Below are 20,132 nucleotides of genomic sequence, written 5' to 3'. Positions count from 1 at the left end.
ATATCCAGCTACCTACTGCCCTGTCTGTCAACGACCACGAAAACAGACACGAAAATGACGGCGGAAGAGCCACTGCGACTGGGGCTGGACGACTTTTACCCATACTTGCCTTATAAGAGCCAAGTATCAGATAGCATCAAACTCTAGGGCTTCGTGGATTTATTGAACCGATGCAGCATAGCAGGATGAAACACATTGCATTTAGTTCACATAGTTGATGGCTGCAATGGATAGATTCATTCCTTCCTGAACTGGAAAAAAGTAAATCGCCATGTCGTAAGGGAAATGGAGCTGTGTGCTTCATTTGATCTGCAGCCATATCGTCGGTGGATCCAGAGCTCGGATTATCTGATTATCAAAAGTAGTCCCTGACTCCTTGCATCTGATATATGCGGATCTGCAAGTGCATGCCGTGCACACAGCGTATGCAGCTATGTACCCCTTACACCAGTCCAGGTTGCATACTAAGACACCACAATCAACTCTTTTGCCTCCGATTCTACACGAACAATACCGGCAAGCGTATGACTTTAGGATGTTCACCCAGCAGTGTACAGCGAGACACCCTCAACCGCCATCAAGTCCCCGCAGCCTTCATCTGCCGCAACTTGTACTATGATAAACCCCCAGATCAAGGTGATAGTGAATGTTGCAGAGTCGGAGACTTAAGTCTAAGTAAAGGTAAGGCTGAACCTCGTTTGACGGGCATAGACGAGTATGTGAGTGAAAGATTGAAAGTTGGCATTGTCAAAGTCCAATGAGAACAACAAGAGCAATCGAATCAAAGAGGACTGGAGTAAGAGATATGAAATACAAAACATCAGTCCGTACGCGCAAAGCGCGAAACATGGAACAGAAAGACAATACAAGAACAACAGATTGAACAAACAGAATCTATCCACATCAACGCACCAAACCCGCATCGTCCTCCAAACACCTGGCTACCGATGATCATAATACTTGCTGTGGTACGTTAGCAATTGCTCTGAGAAACGACCCAGCAAAAGCTCGACACACCAATCCTGCTTTGAATGCTTGCCAACAACCACAGCCAGCGCACACCTCCAACTCGTCCGCCCTAGAACATCTCAGTCGGCGCGAAGAACACACCAACAGACGACACCAAGCTTACTTGCAGTAGCCGTTGGCATAGACTCGTACGTCCAACTTCCGGTAAACCACAAAACTTTTAACACGCTAGATCTCAGCACTTGGCAGTGAAGCAGCCACCAACATTGGAACTTACCATGTACACCAACAACACAAGCCACCATCCTCCAGCACCGTCCGGAAGTTCCTCTCGATTGGCCGGCGGCCTCTGGCGCTTCAATCTAAGTCAGCCAACTCAAGACGAGCGACTTGTGTCACTAGAAAAGCACTCACCTAATCTCAAATCGAATTCGGTTGCAATACAGTCTTTCAAACGTGGCCCGCCAACCACTAGATCGCATCAGTATCAGTAGCAAGACAAAAGGTGAGCAACTTACCCCCAACTCCACGCTTTTGCGCCACCATAACCCTCCGGAGGGTACACAGTCGCGGTCTCGTCGGTCTCGGCATCGGCTCGGCGGGGCGGAGCGCCGCCCTTGGCGCTCCTGGCTGAGGGACTACGACTTACTTCCCGCGTACGGGGGTGCGTCATTACCCCTGAAAAGGGAACCCTCCACGCAGGATGTCCTATGATTCCAGTCAATTTATCAGCTTCGATGATGTCAGAAGATGGTCGACCCACCTTAAGGTCAGAGCAGTAGCGCCATCAATACTTCAACAGGACAGAGTACGCCAGCGATCTATAAACTCATCAGCAGTACCTGGTTGGTCTTCCCCATCGAAGACCAGAGCCAGCAGACAACTATGTGATGGGAGGGAGCTGAACGAGTGGACGACACGGTGTCATAGTGGAAACGAAAGTTACCTCGAGAAACCAGCCATCCCCATCGGACTCCCACGGAGTGAGCAAACGTAGTGGAAGTGCCCCGGTGGCCGCTACCAAGAACGTTTGAACACGTGCACCTTCGGCACGATCCAGCGAGATACAGGCTGTACCGTAACATCTCCGAAACGAACGCGTTTCGCTGGCTTATCCTTGCGGAGTCGGTCAGCTGACGGGGTCGATCTTTGAGTACGCAACAGGTCTGTAGCCGGAATCGCCGTACTTCGGGTGCCGTTTGTCGGGGCCGGGTGGGGTGGCGTCGGGTGTCCCTCGCGGGACCGGTTGGCGAGTCGGGCCTGACGCTTGGCTCGGAATTGCTCGATGGCAGGAGCGAGGGCGGAAGTAGTGGCCCGCATCGAAGCGAGCTGTGCTTTTTGCTGAGCGATCATCTCGTCGATCCGACGGCGTCGCTCGGCCCGGGCGGCGCGGATGTCGGAGATGCGGTCGGAGATCGAAGGAGCGGAAAGCCGAGCTTGCTCTGAGCGAGTGGCAGGACGAGCGGCGTGAACGGAAGGAGCGGAAGGCCGGACTCGTTCCGAGCGAGTGACAGGACGAGTGGCGTCAATTGAAGGAGTGGAAGGGGTCGACTGTTTTCGTGCTCTGACACGAGCGACGACTTCGTCAAAGGCAGCGAGTTTCGAAAGAGTCGCGCGGCGGTCGGCAGAACGAGCGGCTTGGCATCGAGCTTCTTCGGCGAGAATACGTCGAATGCGCTCGGAGCAACGGGCGTAGCCGGTGGTCGGAACAGAAGGAGGGGAAGCGAGTTCGACTCGAGGTTGGGTTCGACGGTCGACTGGCGGTCTCTCTGGGAGATTGTAGCGGGAACGAAGGGCTTGAGAGCGGAGTCGAGCTCTCTCCAGAATGGAATGAGAGTCAAGGGGTCGGTCCTGTTGAGCAGCTCCTCGACTCTGCGAGGGGAGGCTGCGGGTGAGAGTTTCACCTGTCCCAGGGCGAGCTGGAACAGGTGCACGAACGAAACGAGTGGAAGGGGCCGAATTGAAAGGAGCGGAACGAGCCGGTGCAGGTGCAGAGGCACGGGAAGAACGAGTGGCAAGATACGAACCTCTTCGTACCTCAGTAAAAGAAGGGACGCCAGCTGAACGGATGGGCGAACAGTCTGGCACAAGAGAGCGGCAAGGAATCGTCGGAGTCCGGCGGTCCTTGAAGGGAGAGAAGGAGGAGGAGAAGGAGGAGGAGGCGGAGGAGGAGGAGGAGAGGGAGTACCCAAGCTTGCTGAGACGAGACATTGCGAACAACGACCGTCAAAACAACTTGGTCAAAAAACGGAAAAGAGGAAAAAGGGAAAACGGGGGCAAGAAAAAAGGTGAAAGCAGTAGCAGGTAAGCGCAGAAACACGATATAAGCTTGAGACGAACGCAGAGCGTGAAATCACGATACTAGCATCAAACGACCATATGGTGTTGAGGAGAGAAAAGAAGAAGAAAGAGGGAAAAGAGGAGGGAGGAGAAGAGCGGATGCTTTATAGGCTCTGTTTTGCGTGCCAGAGAGAAGCAGAGGAAGGAGCAAGAGGACGGGACGTCGAAGAAGAAGGAGCAGCACCGACAGAGGGCGTGAGGAAGCAACGAAGGCAATGACGGCAGGAGGGAGGCACACACTGACAGCCATGGCAATGGAGGAACGACATTCACTTGGACAATTGAGTCGAATGGCATGAGATGGCACGAGAGAGCCTAGATAACCAAGGAGTCCAACATCGTATATCCAACCGACAGAAGCTTGTAGACCAGCAAAGGTGTCGATGTAGCTGGAGGACATTGCGCTTGTCGTAGCCAGACACATCCTGCTCATTAGTCCGCTGATGCCTAGAAAATCGTGAGACGTTAGAAGCAGGCAGGAGCAGGAGAAACATTGTCCAATTCAAGGACTGTTGAGAGAACTCGGTAACAGGAAAAAGGTATCGTTCATTCAAAGCACTGTTACAATTGGTAAATTCATATCATCATATGCATGCAGAATCATAAAAACCACTTCTCAGGCCCCGTGTTGACCTATACCTTCGCCTGTTCACCGGTGCACCCTCATTACTCAATAATCTGTGTGGAATGCCCGCGTTACTGCTGACTCTAGCATCATTCGATCCGAGGAGGACTCGACGACTTCTTTCCCAGAGGACTCAGACTTGAACTGTGCTCCCGTCAGTATCGACCGCCATGTTCAGGAGATGAATGAGGTGAGTGACATACGAACGACGCCTCTCGCCTTCTTTTCGAAAGCCCTCGATAATCTTGGCGATCTCTTTCCTACCAGCGCGAGCATCAACCTTCCTCCCACCCAAGCTCATGCTGACTTTCTCATTTGCATTGGCGGTTAACAGCCGTTTCAGAAGAAGGTGCCGCATACTCATGCATACGAAGACGCCGCAATCGCTGCCATTTTCCTGTACGGGGGAATCTTCAAGATGAATAAACCGGATCGGCCGGTTGAGAAGCGTGCCAAATTTCTGTGTTACGGCTCTGGCCTCCCAGTAATTCCCCGGAGGCAGCGAATCATAGTGAAACGCCACGCCGTCAACGATGGATATCAGCAGAAGCGACCAGTGCGTGCCACCCTCTGCTTCAGTCACGTTCCGGCAATCGTTGATGGGAAGAAAGACATGCGTTGTACGCGAGAAGTCGGGCAAAGCCTCGCGCAATGAGTGAGGATTCGGCGTCTGCAATAGCATAAAAGACATGCTGGGGCGAAGAAGCACGATATGGGACGTCTTATACTGAACGAGAAACTCCCTCTCCAGATATCTGGATTTATCAGTTCTCCGATAGCCATCACAAGACTCGCCCGACTTACTCCTCCCAGAAGGAAATAATCTGCCAGCACGTTAGTTACTGCATACATTCTACGGCCACTATGCAACCCACATTATCCGTAAGCCAGTCATTCTTGAGAGTCTGCATGTCCTCCCTCGTCACTGCAATTTGTCAGGCCGTCCAATCACTCTGACACAAGCCCGGGGGGTACCATACACCGTATATCGTAGTCTGTCAACTCCAGCCTAGTCAAATCCACTTTGTCCCGAGCAAGAAGCATGAAGAGGAACACCACTCACAACTAAGATACGCATCCTCCGGATTCAACTGTCAAAGTCAGCACATCCTCCGCTTAGATATCTCCACAGACCCGCCAAGAGTGCCTCAGACGGATCTTCAGCCCAGAATGTCCTACTTACAGTATCGCCAAATCGCCTCATCTTCTTATGCAGCTTTCCTAAGCCGCCGTCCCGCATTGTGTCCGGCTAGTGCACTCAATCCTCCGAGCTCAATATATATACCAATCCGTGACAGTGCGAATAGAATCCAACTTCAGAGATATAGAACGGCAGGAATTTCGTGTAAACCGATCAAATAACGACGCTCGTATCGCTGATTCAAATGGACCTATACAATGAGGAATATACAAATCACAAGAGAAAGATATAACTCCTCGTTCAGCCCGCCAGCTTTGCAAGACAAGCCTCAACCGAAGGAGCGCCCAGCGGAAACCCGAGATTTCTTTTTAGAATGGCTCGTACCACCTTGCGGGGGAGGGGAAGATGGATAACCGAGTCGGAGCAGAGAAACGTCGACGAAAAAGGACACTGTTATGGCTGTATTCACAATTGGCTGAATCTGAAAAGCAAGGCTTGAGATCACTGACGGAACCCCTTCGCCCCCAGGCTCCTCTTCGTCAACAGGAAGATTCCAGCTTGCTCCCTGCGGCGATCAACGAGCCACTCCGGGGTGCCGCGGTGCAAGACGTCACTTGGGGCTTGTGGCGCGTGGCTGGGGTCCACGTGATCTTACCGCAGCTGGCTCAGGTGGCATCTACGTAGCGAAGTGGTATAAACATCCGAATTTAATGCATTCGTCACTCGATCAGGGGTATCTAAATGTACACTCGAACATTTCCTTCCGAATGGTAAGGGTAGAAGTCAATCAGTCGCTTCCTTTCCCGCCAGCATAATTGCAACCAAAGATCTTCCTTGTCCATCATATCAGAAAATGCACGCCATAAACAGACAACAGAAAGCAAACTGAAGGATACTCCCACATTGGCCCATATATCAGATTCATTCGCAGTTGCGGTTGAGTGTGATATGAATATAAAGCGTGGATGAAAAATCTCACTGGGCCATGGTACTCTGACAGAAAAAACAATTCAAGTATCACGCAAGGAATCATCATGCAAACATATAACATCATGTCACGCAGAATTCTACCCGCGTGGTCAAGCTAATTCGAGAGCTTCGCAAAGTGTTTGTTCCAGATCCAACCGACTTGGTGGGTTGGATCGTCCTGGTTTATGGCAAGCCAGAGCTCACCCTTCTCAGCTATGACATCGAAGATCTCCCCAGCGACATAAGTGAGATAAGGATAACCGGCTTCGCGCCGCGCCCGATCGATATTGAACTCGTAGATGCTGGCAGCGAGGAAGAGCACCGTCGGCTCCTTGGGCGCGGCATCCTCCACAGGTGTGTCGTCCTGCGGATTGTCCGACATGGGCATAGCGGACGAGAAAAAGCCAGAATAACGGCCTCCAGGAGAGGTTGGTGGATTCTCAGAGGCTTGGTCGTTCTTTGATGAAGCGCCCATGATGTCGACGAGGAATGGCGAATCAAGACTCAACCTCGGCAGGCTGGGAAAGGGCTCTGTCTTTAGCGGTGGGGCCACCGACGCAGATGAGGAGCTCGTGATCTGCTGCAGAATCTGACTCCGTGGGATTTCAGACGTTTCTGGTGCAGCACGACCAGAGATAGCTGAGTCAGCTCGATGGCGGCCGTAGGATCTCTGGGATTGAGTATCGAGGCTTGGGGACTGGAAGATGTAGCTGCCGTTACCGAAGTCGTGGGAGACTTTGGGTGATTCACCCATGGTAGACCCTATGCGGGTGCTCGTGCTGTTCACAGTTGAGGGCCGCCGAGGCGAACTGATGGTAGGTGCAGTCGAAGGAGTGTTGAAGTTGACAAGATTGACAGTATCAGCGAGCAGCGATCCGTTGCACATGCCAAGCGACAAAACCTGCGCCTCCGCCAGAGTGAAGTTTGCAGACCAGTCACTGATGATCTGTTGAATATCGTCCGGAAAAGAGTCGATAAGATCCACAAACTTTTTCTGGAGGATGTTGAACCACGTAGTCTGTATATGCACAAAGTTTTTCAGGCACGTCTCCATCATCTTAGCAGTCAGAGAGTAGAGCTTGGGCAGTTCCTCCTTGAGGGTCTCATTGAGAGCTACGAATTGTTCGCTTTGCTCTGTCGTCTTCTTATCGGGCTTGTCACCACGGTCCTTGATGGATTTGAATCGGGCATGGTCCATGAGGCGCTTGTCTCGTTTCTTCATCACTCTCTGGGGCCCGTCGTAAAGTTTGAGCAGGGTAACCATCGGGTCAATCACGCTCTTTCGGACAACGGCGAGCTGAACATTTCGCAATTAGCCTTGGAAGCTCAGTTCCAAATGTCAAGAGTCTGCTCGACTTACATGTTCAGGCAGAGCTGTGGCCATTATTTCACGAACTGCCATCTTCAGGTCACGCCACCTGCTCTCCACGTCCAAGTAGCCCGACTGAGCCACGTCGACGAATCCTTCGATCGCGGCGACAAACTCGCTGAATCGATCTAAAGAACTCTGGACTTCCCGCGTGTACATCTCCACGTCACGCATCACAACTTGTAGCTGGAAGAAGCTATCTCCAAATCGTTGCGATAGCGTGTCGTACTCCTTGTCTTCAAACATATCGGAAAGGCCGACTTGCTGTCTCAATTTCTCGGTGCGCCGACCAAACGCCTTCGATAGCCCGGCTCTGACATCCGACTCTTTCCTCTTGCGGCCGACAACCTGACCGACTAAGTCTGCTCGCTTCTTCATTTCGTTGATACGGACCGAGATGTTTGTAACCTCTTCTAGAGCATTCGCCAAATATGGACGGTCCGGGTGGTCGCTCGGGGTTGAATCCAGAATCTCGCTTAGCAGTAGGGGGTACTTCAAGATTCGTTGCACCGGCTTGACAAGTAGCGAGTCTAGGTCCCAAGCAGTGGTGAGATCTGAAGCCCATTCCCGACATTCTTTGAGCCAAATGGCTACTTTCGGATTCCGTTGCAGTATTTGAAGCTTCTTGTTGGCGGCATCGTGGTTCTTCAGATAATCGGCGTACACTTTTTCCATGGGAGCAATATGAGCTAGGAAAGCCTGACCAATGAAGGTTGACCTGTCCTTCTCTGTATCAGAGACTTCACCTGCGCCACTCGCAGCCTGCGAGTCTGTCTTGGATGCGTTGGTGTGATTGTTGCGAGTGCTGCGTTTACTGCTCCATCGCTGAGATTTTGGCATAACATAAACGCTCCTTGCTGCCTCTTTAAGGGCATCCTGGAAGCTCATCGAAAATTGCACAATCTGATCTGAGTTACCGAATAGAATCTTGACATCTTCAGGTGACAAATCCAAGCATGAACTGGAAGTCCCTTTGTAGATATCGTCGACGACCTTCATGTCCCTTCCAAAACTGTACTCAGTATCAACCAGCTCTTTTATGACATGCCTCCGTTTCTTTAGGCGTTTTTGGTCCGGGGACGGAGAGCCTCTGGGAAGCTCGACTCGGATCTGGTCGGTAGTCGAAGGAACCAAAGACGTCGCTGATGAGTCAAGGGTGTGGAAAGAGGGGGTAGGTTGGAGCCTTCGGAGCGAGGAATCTTCGCTGCTTCCAGTACTTTCAACCTGGCCCAAAGGTGCGAAAGCCAGCGACGGCGCGAAGCGAGAGGATGTTTGTGTTGACTGGACACTCGGTGCAGCCTCTGGTTGTTGTTGTTGTTGTTGTTGTTGTTGTTGTTGTTGTTGTTGTTGTTGTTGTTGTTGTTGTTGTTGTTGTTGCGATTGATCAATTCCCTCTTTGGCGACCGAATAGGTGACAGAATCGGAGCTGGGGAGCGAAGTCTGTGGAATTTCCCGACATTCGAGCTCTTGCGGTGATTGGACTCTGATGGCGAGACCGAGAGTGTCTCCGCCCTGTTCGAGCCCAGTCCGATCTGTGGCTGATGTGTCCAATCGTGGCGTTAGTACACCATCGCGCGCAGAAATAGCATCGCTGTTTTGCTCCTGAGAGCCCGTTCCATCGGCAGCGGTCACTTGCATCCAGTCTGCAATGGATGGAGAAGCATGTTCCCAATCATCTCGAAATATCAGGCTTGCTGTATGCCCAATTCGTTCCGAATGAGGGATACCATCGGCCTTGGATATCACAACCGGGTCATCAGTTAAGCTATCTGTTCTTCCGTCCGCACGCCTCTCGAGTCGAGGCTCAGGAGACGCGCGGATTGCAGGCATCGGAAGATTATGGCCTCTGCCTCGAGCCAACTCCTCAAGATATAGCTGGGCTACCCGTTTAGAATCCCAACCACCAAGTCTTGCCAGGTTAGGAGCGCTAGGATACATATAAGCGCTTCTTTGGGAAACGACCTCGTGTTTTTGTTCGGTGACAGGTTCGCTATTGGCAGAGACGGATGCGGTGGGTTGACGACCAGTGACAGAAGGGGCATTACTCGACGAAGCAGAACAGGACTGGGTAGCCGCTTCGCTGTCCTGTGCAACTTGTTGCAACTGGGAGAGGTCATCCTCGCTGCCCTCGCAATGGTCGTCCGTTGACTGTTGGTTGTGAAGGGAAGATGACCAGGAACTTATACTCCACCTGTTCGGCATTCCATGACGAGCTTGGTCCTGCTGCACGAAAACATCAGGGTGTACTTGGCCGTCGCTGGAAGCCACCGATTCTTCAGAGCATGGGGCGTCACTGAGCAGTACCGGAACCGATATCCTATCCTCAGTATCAGAAAAACTGTAATCCGCTTCATCACAAGATGAGCTGTCGGGACTTGATTCCCGGATCTGCATAATTTGACTCAGTAATGTTCGGTGAGAGGCATGAAGGCTCTGTCGACTTAGACCAGCTTGGGGCTCAGGGTCAAGGGCAGTGATATTAGTGTCGACCGATACTGGTGTTTCGGCGCAAGTAGACTGGCCGTCGGCGGCTCCCAAGGAAGAGAGGCGGACCGCATGCTCTCCAGCACCTATGTGCGGAAGACCCAACGTCGGAGAGTCCATGGTCATCAGATGGGCGTTGGGGTCTGTTGCTGCAGTCTCTTGAATAGCGATGCTGGTGTCGATGTGCAGCTGGGGTGGTCCCCGTGAATCCCCCTCGCCACATGTCAAACGGTCTGCCTCATGATCGGCCACGGTTGAGTTCTCATTCACGGCAGAATTATGGTCGGATTGCAGGGAATGGTCGATTCCGGTGTCCCCGTGCGAGTCTTGCTTTGATGCAGTCGGCTCATCATGAGCTTGCTGGCCCTCTTGGGCTTTGACGCGAAGTCGAAGCTGCGCTGCCTCTTCCTCTTTTCTCTCATTCTCTTGCACTGTGCGATTGAAGGCCTGCTGGATTTTCTGCCGTCGGGTCGCAAAGTCGACGTTGCCCAGCTCTGGAAGTCTATGTCCCCGCGTCCGCGAGGTCCGCAGATCCCGATCGCGGTTTAGCTGTCTCTGGAAATTGGACACTGTTTCAACAACTCTGGATCGCGGCGTGGTGGAATTCGTTTGCGAAACATGCTGCCGAGGTCTCGAACTGCGCAGCGGGGGTGACTTCTTGGGAGGAGGAGAGGCTATGTATGCTTCAAGGAGGGTGTTCCTCTCAGTTCCTCGACGAGGACCTCGACCATAAGCCATATCTCGCCTTCGAGGCGATGTCATCACGATCGGTGTACGGTCATCATGTGCGACAGCACGAGGAGATTTGGGGGACGGTTTGGGGAGTCGGCTAATGCCTTTCGGTGGCAGCGGAACTTGCGAGTCGAAGCGGCTGCTTGAAAGTGGGTCAATTTTCAGGAGGGAACAATCCTCCGCAACGGAAACAGTATTGAGACGAGTGGACGATATAGGTATGCGGGACTTGGAATGTGAGCTCTCCAGTGACCCTCCCAGCCCTGGCTGCAAGGGGCTCAGCACCGCCATGTGGGATTCAGGCGAGTGCGCCACACCGCCAACAGGCAAAACTCCAGACAGATCACTTCTGGCTCTTCGATGACTACTGCTGCCCTCGCCAGTACTCACAGCTTCAAGAAATGGCGTGCGGCCCAAGTACCATGCGGTTGGTGTCAGAGGCGATAGTCCAGCTGAAAGGTCAGGATTGTCAAGGAGTGCAGGATTCGGGCTAGGAATGCTTCCCTCAGAACCTCGACGCCGCAAATGTGCCGGGAGCCCGAGTCCTGATCTTGGAATCCCTGTATCAACCGTGAGCAATCCACCAAACGGCCGCCGAGGTAGCGATGCCTCAAGAGTTTCCAGGGCACTGTTGTTGACCACGCCTGCCTGAAATGAGGTCGAGACGGATCTCGAGAAGAAATCTCCCTTGGAATGATCGATTGACTTCCACCGGGATGGCGGTTCTCTCTTTGCTGTTGGGACGTCGCGCGTTTCGCGCAATCGTGACGGAGCCCTGGATCTCACTACGCTGTCGACAGGACCGATTGGACTCGGAGCTCTTGACGGTGACCTCGAGGTAGACGCTGATGCCGTTGGAAGTGGGAGCACTTGATCAACGTTCTGATTAAATTTATTCACCAAATCCTTGAACGATGTCTGTCTTGGTCTTGCGGTCGAGGGTGGGGCAGCTGCTCCCTTGATGGGATTTGTCCCACGACCGCTATAAGATGAGTCGGACACTGATCGATTTTGCGTGAGACTCGCACGCGATAGCTCCGCAGATTTCGCCGTCAATGAAAGTGCTCGCTGCGCGTAAGTAGATCGATTTTCCGTGGCGGAAGCACAGTTCCCAACCATCAAGGCATCACTTGAAGTCAAAGCCCTTTCACTGCCTTCAACCACGATCGAGGGGTGCGGGCGATAGAACTCGTCAGGATCCGGCGATGCTCGATCTTTCTGGTTATGATTTTCGAATTGAACCTTTGAGGAAACCGAGGCGGGCACACAGCTTGTTTGAGAGCCTATCGCAGCCGATCGAGCAGGACAGGTATCGAGCAGAGGCTCGTGAGTCAAAGAAGGTGCTCCGTCGACTGGGGGTGAATGTAACGGACTTTTAAGAGGGGCGTCATAATATCGTTCGTTCGAGCTTGACGAGGATTGGCGGCGGAATGGATGCGGTCTGCTGTCAGGCAAGCAAGAAACGTGTTCGACATCGCTGCCGGACATCTTGCATTCTTTCGACCAACGGTCAGCGTTCGGTTATCCGGACGTTTGCATTCCGCAATTTTTCGGACTGGAAAAATAAAAGAAATAAAAAAAGAAGAGAAGGGAAGCAACTATTTTTCCAGTCGAGATCCCTACCTTTTTTTGCCCAACGGTCGACGATTGGTGGTGATCCTTCCCGTCTGAGGATATTAGTACTGCGATGTGTTGTTCACAGCTGGTAGGCCGCGGGTGAGGTCGCAGATTGACCGGCTGGAGCTACAGAGCAATCGTCCCAGGTGGCGCCCCAGTTCAGCGTCATATTTGAGAGGGAGGATGGAACTTCCAGGCCAACGGGGCGATACTGAGATGCGACCCCGAGACACAAGAGGATGACTGTTCGAATGGAAGCGATGGGTGAGACGCGAGAGGAGAAACGAATGGCGGATAACGAATGCGAAGGGAAACTCCAGAGTCGATGGATGAGCGAAGGAAGGCCAGGCTGCGGTTGGGATGAAAAGACGAGCGAGCAAGATTATTGCCGATAAGTCAGACGCGGAGCTGGGGCTGTTTGCACGGCGTCTAGATTAACGGGGGAGAGTGGTGGTCACAGGCGGGCCGAGAGGGGTTGTTGAGGTCAAAGTGGCAGCGCGAGAACAATAATAATAATAATAATAATAGTATGTGATAAAGTAGTAAGAAGTAGGAAGTAGTAATAATAGAAACAAAAAGTCCCAAGCGACAGGGAAGATTGGTGTAGGACGAGAGGACAGCGATAAGCAAGGTCTATCAACAGTAATGATGATATACCTCAGTATCCTAGGTAATGAGTCAAACTCTCCAAGTCGATCCTATCAGTTCGTTGAACACTAATAAACGGCGGCGATAGATCAAACTGTGAAGTGACAGTGTCTATATCAGTGAATCAAGTCGTCTTTGTCTAGATGGAAATATGCTGAGACGAGAGGGGAACCAATAACTGCATGGAATTTGCTGGGGCTTCAAGCCACATGGAGCAAAGAAGAAGCCTTAAAGAGTGGTAACTTCTAAGGCGTCTCACTTACCTACGGCTACAGATCGAATCTGTGTTTAGTCTGATGCTGGGGGTCGAAACAGGTTCTCGAGGCGCAGAAAGAAAATCTCGGTGATGTCGATTATTATTATTATTGAGTCGCTTCTTTGTGCTAATTTTCTTGAGGATTTACTTATTGAAATATGGGCCACTACGGAGGTTCACTCATTCTGAGGGAACGGTCTAGTTCCTCAGATTTGTTTAGAAGAGTGGTCCTTGTCTCCGTGATCCTTGGTTCTTGAAAGGAAACAAAATAGGAAACGCCTTATTTCTAGTCAGCAAAGCTAGAAAATGATCGCGCGAACAAAGTGGGGTCACTGGGTTGGTAACTTGGTCCATTATTGCCAATAAATAGCCTAGGTATCGTTATACTCTGTAGATTATTCGGTAGATGGGCGATGAAAAATAAGGCACAATGATATCCTTGATAGCCTTCAGAGGTGTCTTCACCTGTGCAGCCTACATGGTACGATAAGTATGAGCATGCGAGTTGATACGATATATCTAGTACTGCTAGTGATCCCGATTCCCGAGGAGAAATCGTCTCAGATCCTGATCGTCCCTGTTAGTGTTGGGCTGCTGGAACTTGGGCGATCCCACTATCTCATACTATTTCGGAGATACTATGGAGGTACTTAATAATACTTAGAGCTTCTGATTCATCTCGTCCACAGGTATTTGTGTGCAGTGCGTCGTCGATGTATCATTATGAGTGTTTCCTGACAAGCTCCACCAATCTCGCTTGCGGCAGTTGCGGGACAGCATTGAGTTGTTAGGTAACTTGTTTGCAACTTTGTATCCTTAAGGAATGGAAAAACTTTGCGCTTTTCTTGCTGTTCCTGGCCAATTGCGACGGATTTGATTTCCAGAAACTTACACACAAGGACCTTGGAAATGGAATGGTCGTTGTGGAAGAAGATAAAATAGCATAGTCATCAGCTTCTAGGATATTGGTTACAGAGGCACCCCTTGGTAGCTGGTACTTAGCACAGAGCGACTCCAGTGTTTCGTCATATTTAGCATCCTGGCCGACCCAGGGAGAAAACTTTGATCTCCATCATCATTTCTCATCTGCATCTGTCAACTGTCAACCACCCCTTGTGTTGTCAATTGTCACCGCCTGTGAAATCAATAGGCCTACGGAGTATAGTGGATAGATACCTTACCTACCTTACCTAGGTCCCATTCCATTGTCGTGTAACATCCTTACTGGACAATTCTCAATGATCATTTGCTTGCTTCGTTGTACATGACTACCTTATCTGGTTGCTTTTCTCCTTTCTCTCTTTTCTAAATTACACCGCTTGCTCTGTCATCTCAACACGAATCGGTAAATAACAATGCCCTTGCAGCTGACAATGTGGCTGGTTTTGTCCCCCACTGCGTAAGCCTCCAACGTTATCAGCATTCAGGATTCAGGTACAGACTGTCTGTCACTTCCACTGTGTCCAGGGGCCGTCGTCCGTACCAGGGTTTCATTATCGTCCTTGAAAAAATCAGTAGCAAATTATGAGGGCCAGATGGATGGAGAGTGGAGACGCAATTATTTACGATCATCCTAATCCGAGAATCGGTTAGCGCTACGAGTCTGCGACTTTTCTAGACCACCATCGTTCCAAGGATCTGGCTCGATTCTCCATCCTTGTCTGTGCGAGACTGCGAAAACAGTGCGATGGTTGCAAATGATGATCTCACCCTGAGATGCAATAATTAGTCACTTGCTTGTACGTAGTTACTCCGTCTTGCGCTGTCATCTTTGGTTTATTGTAGCGATGCAATCATTATCTCTATCTGGTTGGCTGTTCTCATGGAATTAAGCATGAAATACAGCAAAGTAACTTATATACAAGCTGTGATGTATCACATCCACATCCCAGGCTGAACCTGCAGAACTCAGCACCACCATCAAGCGCAATAAGCATCTACACTGGATTATGGAGAAAGAAATGACCTTGCTACATCTTCTGACCTACGCTGTAGCCTATATAGCCAGTAGATACACTGTACCGTCAACAAGAAGAATATATCTATATCTAACTTCCCGTCGGGCCGCCGGATGTTGCATTCTGCATCCGCTCTTCAGGCTGTTTTTGACTTTGTGTGATTCATGTCTAGGTCAATTGCCCAACCCGTGCAAAACGACTGGTGCGATGCAACAAACCTCAAATCTCGCCTCAAACTCAAAGTCTGTCAGGCGACTGAGGCGAGTTCCTCTTTCAGTGGAGATTATCCCGTACAAACTAGTATCAGAATCAGATGCCGTCGTGTCTCATCCCCAAACCGCCCAAAGGTAATTTCGCCCCGGATGGAAATATTCCTCCGTATGTAACTGTATCGACTTGGATCCTGATGAGTATCTATTTTGAGAGGCATTGCATTTCACTCATCTTCGCTTTCTCTTCATTCTGCGAAAGAACCATGATTGATCGAGTACATATCACCTGACGTAGGCATTGTCTTTCTGTAGGTCGCGTCTCCGTACTGAACGCGTTTCCGGTCGCGTCTCCCGAATTCAACCAACCACTGTAGATGGCTATGATGTTATTCCATCCACAATGGCACTGTAGATTATCTATCTGAGAGCTACTATGGGTAAAAAAAGAAAAAGGACCATCAGAGATGGCTGTGCAGCCGACGACTCGGCGCAGAAACGCATCATCACCGCCTCCAGCGGTTCCAGAAATCACGGTGGTTCCGTCAGGAACGAGAAAGATGGACATTCTCATCCAGTCATCTCCCTGTACTACCGCCACGTCGTGACGCTGAGGCAGTATCTCCTACAACAGATCCCCATAACGTCCAAATCCCGCCGGAGGAGGGTCGCGTCGGTACGGAGTGACGCGCTCACTGAACGCCAGGGAGATGGGAGCTCCGGAGAACGGCAGGTCCAAGATCTTGCCTGCGTTCTCGATACCACGCTTGTAGGAGTGTTGAAGGAATCCTCGCCCACAGTGACTCAGGAGCGACGACGAGACTTTGCCGCTTATTCCCAATCCCAATCTCAATGCAGGTCGGAGCTCACCAGTACGGATACTGGGCCACCATGTCCACAGTCAGAGGTAAGCTATGATGGACGATCGTGTTTCCTTTAAAGATGTCGGTATAGCTTCTGGGGCATCCAGCACGTGTGGAGCAATCGACGATGGCTGTCTCTTCATAGCGTAGATGCTGACTATAGTGCAGATTGTTGACTTTGTCATATCCTCACTCTTCAATCGCAATGGCTTCTCGTATCAGAGACCTCAACACTTGTTGGCTCATGGCTTTCAGCGTGCAGGTGGACTAGATCAGATGACGGACAACCATGCTGCCCTCGCAAGCAGTATCCCGGGTCTTGTTGTGCGATATCCCAACAGGAATGTCGAGACGCTAAAACAGGCGCCGTGGACGAACGTTCTTGCTCTCCTGGGAGGCAATGGAGAAGAGATCATGCTGAGACTCTTGCTCGATTGCGGTATATTTACAGCTATTGACCATCGGAAAGGAATATATTACCAGATTAGTGGTGAGTTCTGCCAGCGGGCCATACATTTGGAAGAAACACTCAAAGATGAGAACAGGTCTTCCGCTATCGAGCCTGGAACCAGTCAAGAGGGAGCTGCCTCAGGAAGTTTCGAATCCCAGCAGAGCTTCCACTCATACAGCGAACAACACTGGCGGAATTGGTTCTGGCCTCCAAGAAAGGAAGGGTGTGCACCAAGAGGTTGTACACAAGCCGAATAGTATTGTCTTCTTCCGACGACGCATGCTCTATGCGAAACCAGTGCTCAACTCGAAAGGCGACGTCCATTTTGGCTTGACACATCTTCGTAGGTGCTAGAGATGCTTATTCTCTTCCGAAGCTAACGAGGCTAAGACGTTTTTAACCGTTGCGCTCGATCGGACTCGTTGTCTCAGACGGTGCACATACTGAAGTACATCTTCCCTAGACAATTCGGTCTGCATAACGTTTTCACGTCTGTCACTGATAGCCGCGAAACCGTCTTGCCCTTCAAAGACTACTTCTCCAGGGAGAACGAGATAGCGGAAATTGACGAACAGAGACGCAAGCGCCGCCAACGCATTGGTCCTGGGTTCACGAATCATTTTGAAAAGCAGAATGATTTTGTCGAAATACCGAAACGGCTTCGCGGAAAGGCTACTGAATTGGTGCAACAGCTGCAGAATCGAAACCGGCGTTGTCCATACGTGAAACTCTTGAACTACTACTGTCCGACAGAGGTATGTCAATATTTCCACAAAGCAGGGGCATGTGTTGATAGCTCAGGATGTCGGGCCTTGGAAACTCGGTCCTACCAATTCTCAAGAAGGGTTGACGGGCAAGGAATCTCGTACGGCGTCGGAGCATCTGATAACTCAACCACGAGACCCTCAGCAACATTCAGCTAGAGATATGGTCCCCGTAGAAAGCCCAGCGACGAGGAATCCTGCGATCTACGACACAGAGAAAGGGACTGCCAAGTCCAGAGTTCCAGAACCGAGAGAGAGTCTGATGGACTATGCAACGCCTTCTTCGTCGGTTTCTGCCTTCTGCCGGGCAGTACTGCGAAAGTTGATCCCTCCGCACTTTTATGGAGTTGGTCAACATCAGAAAAGCAACCAAGAGATTGTATTTAGCCATGTCGATAGGTTCATTCGCATGCGAAGATTTGAAAGTTTGAGTCTTCACGAGGTTTGCAAAGGACTCAAGGTTTGTCTACCCTCGACCTCAAATGTTGTTTCGAAAGGCTTCTGACATGATTTAGATCACGAGTATACCATGGCTTGAGTCTCCAGCTAACCAGCATCAAGAGTCTCTTTCGGGAAGAAAACTTTCATTATCCGACCTGCAAAAACGGACGGAGCTTCTTCACGAGTTGATCTACTACATATTCGATTCCGTCTTGATACCTTTGATTCGTTCCAACTTCTATGTCACCGAATCACAAATATATCGCAACCAGCTGTTCTACTTTCGACATGACGTGTGGCGCCGCTTAACTCTACAGCCACTGGCAACTTTCAAGACGACTCTTTTCGAAGAGATGAAACGAGGCGATGCGGAGCGTAGGCTGAGTGGAAGGTCCCTGGGATATAGCTCTCTACGACTTTTGCCAAAGATGACAGGCGTCCGGCCGATTTTGAATCTTCGACGACGAATGCTCCAGCCAGGATGGGCTGGGAAGGCTCCGTTCCTGGGCCCGAGCATCAACTCCACCATCACCCCCATATTCAACGTCTTGAACTACGAGAAGACACGTAACCCTGCGAGTCTGGGCTCGACCCTGTCGTTTGTCGGCGAAATGCACACTCGTCTCAAAAGCTTCAAGGAACGCCTGCCTCGGAGTCAGTCGAGTGCTCAGCGGCAACCGCTTTACTTCGTCAAGCTCGACATTCAGTCTTGCTTTGACACTATTCCTCAAGAAGAACTTATTCCTCTGATTGAAAGCCTGGTTTCTGAAGAAGGCTATCACATCGCGAAACATGTGGAAGTTCGGCCGCCAGATGAGTTCAGCAGCATGTGGCCGGTTCAAGAGTCCCATCAGAGCAAGGCTCTACGCAAATACGTTGGCAGAGCAGCGCCCGTGTCGAAACCGCAACATCTGACCGAAGCCATTACTGATGGTGGCATCAGCCACAGGAGAAACACAGTCTTCGTTGATACACTAGCCCACAAGGAGTATTCCGGCGACCATCTACTGGACCTACTTGATGAGCACATTCGGTATAACTTGGTGAAGGTTGGGAGGAAGTATTTCCGCCAACGGAACGGTATCCCTCAGGGCTCGATACTATCTAGTGTTCTGTGCAACTTGTTCTATGCACAAATGGAGCGGGAATCTCTAGGTTTTCTCAATCCCAACGAAGCCGTTCTTCTCCGATTAGTGGACGACTTTCTTCTTATCACGACCAACTCGAGCTTGGCGATGCGCTTTCTGCAGGTGATGCTCAAGGGACAACCCAAGTACGGCATCTCCATCAATCCAGCCAAGAGCCTTGTCAATTTCTCAGCAGCGGTGGACGGGGTACAGATTCCTCGGCTGGAGGGCAGTCACTTGTTCCCTTACTGTGGAAGTCTGATCGACACCCGAACGTTGGAGATATACAGGGACCAAGACCGAATCCTCGAGGGGACAGACTCGGCCGCTGCCACTATCTCCAGCTCGCTCACAGTGGAGTCAACCCGAGCCCCCGGCCGTTCTCTTCACCGGAAAGTACTCTCGTCGTTCAAGCTACAGATGCATCCGATGTACCTAGATACGAAGCACAACTCGCTCAACGTGGTGCTTTGGAATCTGTACGCGAACTTGGTGACCTCGGCGATGAAGATGTACCGATACATGAAGGCCCTACCTCGACGAGCACATCCCACCCCAGACGTGGTAATCCGAGTCATCCAGGATCTGATAGAACTCGCTCATCGCATGATGCGCGCCCGCCGGGAGCTCAAGTCGAGGGATCCTTGTTCGCCATATATGTGCCTCGTGCAGCAGCAACAGGTCCAGTACCTCGCCACAGCGGCATTCCGGTTTGTCCTGGGCCGGAAACAGACCAAGTACGCAAAGGTACTGCGGTGGTTGGAGCAGGTGTGGAAAGCGGCGCGGCCGCAATCTGATGGAAAGGCAGCTCGGCTGGCTCAGGTTGTTCGGAATGGCAACTCGGTTTTTGCCAGTTGGCGGTTTTGAGTCTGCTGACTGTTTTCCCTTGATTAATGACTCTGGAGGTCATTATTGGGGTTCCCCTTGCTGGTCCTCGGTAAGTCGGGGATACCCTGTGGATGCTGAATGCAACACTAGATAGTTCGAGGGGAATGATGTAATCCACAAGCAAAAGTGTAAATTGACCTCATTATTATTATTCGACACGGGAAACAAGGGCAAAAATCAGGAAATAGTGTCAATTGGGTTTGGAACACATACCTTAGTAACTTTGCCCGGAGTACGGATTAGTGGCGGACTACAACTAGTCTACTGTACTGCATGCTGGT

At 51.0% G+C, this 20,132-nt stretch overlaps 4 protein-coding genes across 4 annotated transcripts; 1 reads left to right on the top strand and 3 right to left on the bottom strand.

Moving 5' to 3' along the window:
* Positions 1 to 1,128: 1,128 nt before the first annotated feature.
* On the bottom strand, positions 1,129 to 3,180 carry CDV56_109413 (uncharacterized protein; the record flags this gene model as incomplete). The annotated part of the gene is made up of 5 exons (XM_026763032.1): positions 1,129 to 1,197; positions 1,247 to 1,331; positions 1,384 to 1,440; positions 1,488 to 1,732; positions 2,014 to 3,180. 5 exons carry the CDS (start codon positions 3,178 to 3,180, stop codon positions 1,129 to 1,131), a joined length of 1,623 nt encoding a protein of 540 aa, XP_026618864.1.
* Positions 3,181 to 4,067: 887 nt separating this feature from the next.
* Positions 4,068 to 5,174, bottom strand: CDV56_109397 (Ulp1 protease family protein; the record flags this gene model as incomplete). Its single annotated transcript, XM_026763016.1, has 5 exons — positions 4,068 to 4,689; positions 4,739 to 4,758; positions 4,810 to 4,859; positions 4,998 to 5,025; positions 5,118 to 5,174. The coding sequence occupies 5 exons, from the start codon at positions 5,172 to 5,174 to the stop codon at positions 4,068 to 4,070; spliced, it is 777 nt and encodes a 258-aa protein (XP_026618863.1).
* A 985-nt stretch (positions 5,175 to 6,159) lies between these two features.
* CDV56_109349 (putative Rho guanyl nucleotide exchange factor) lies at positions 6,160 to 12,117 on the bottom strand (the record flags this gene model as incomplete). Its single annotated transcript, XM_026762968.1, has 2 exons — positions 6,160 to 7,341; positions 7,405 to 12,117. 2 exons carry the CDS (start codon positions 12,115 to 12,117, stop codon positions 6,160 to 6,162), a joined length of 5,895 nt encoding a protein of 1,964 aa, XP_026618862.1.
* A 3,636-nt stretch (positions 12,118 to 15,753) lies between these two features.
* CDV56_109288 (telomerase reverse transcriptase) lies at positions 15,754 to 19,830 on the top strand (the record flags this gene model as incomplete). The annotated part of the gene is made up of 6 exons (XM_026762907.1): positions 15,754 to 16,224; positions 16,349 to 16,670; positions 16,726 to 16,974; positions 17,022 to 17,386; positions 17,433 to 17,855; positions 17,911 to 19,830. The coding sequence occupies 6 exons, from the start codon at positions 15,754 to 15,756 to the stop codon at positions 19,828 to 19,830; spliced, it is 3,750 nt and encodes a 1,249-aa protein (XP_026618861.1).
* Positions 19,831 to 20,132: the final 302 nt, after the last annotated feature.

This window comes from Aspergillus thermomutatus, assembly GCF_002237265.1.
Source record: "Aspergillus thermomutatus strain HMR AF 39 chromosome Unknown NODE_3, whole genome shotgun sequence".
NCBI lineage: Eukaryota > Fungi > Ascomycota > Eurotiomycetes > Eurotiales > Aspergillaceae > Aspergillus > Aspergillus thermomutatus.
The sequence above is the reverse complement of the archived record's forward strand: the minus strand, read 5'-3'. Positions and strand labels throughout refer to the sequence as shown.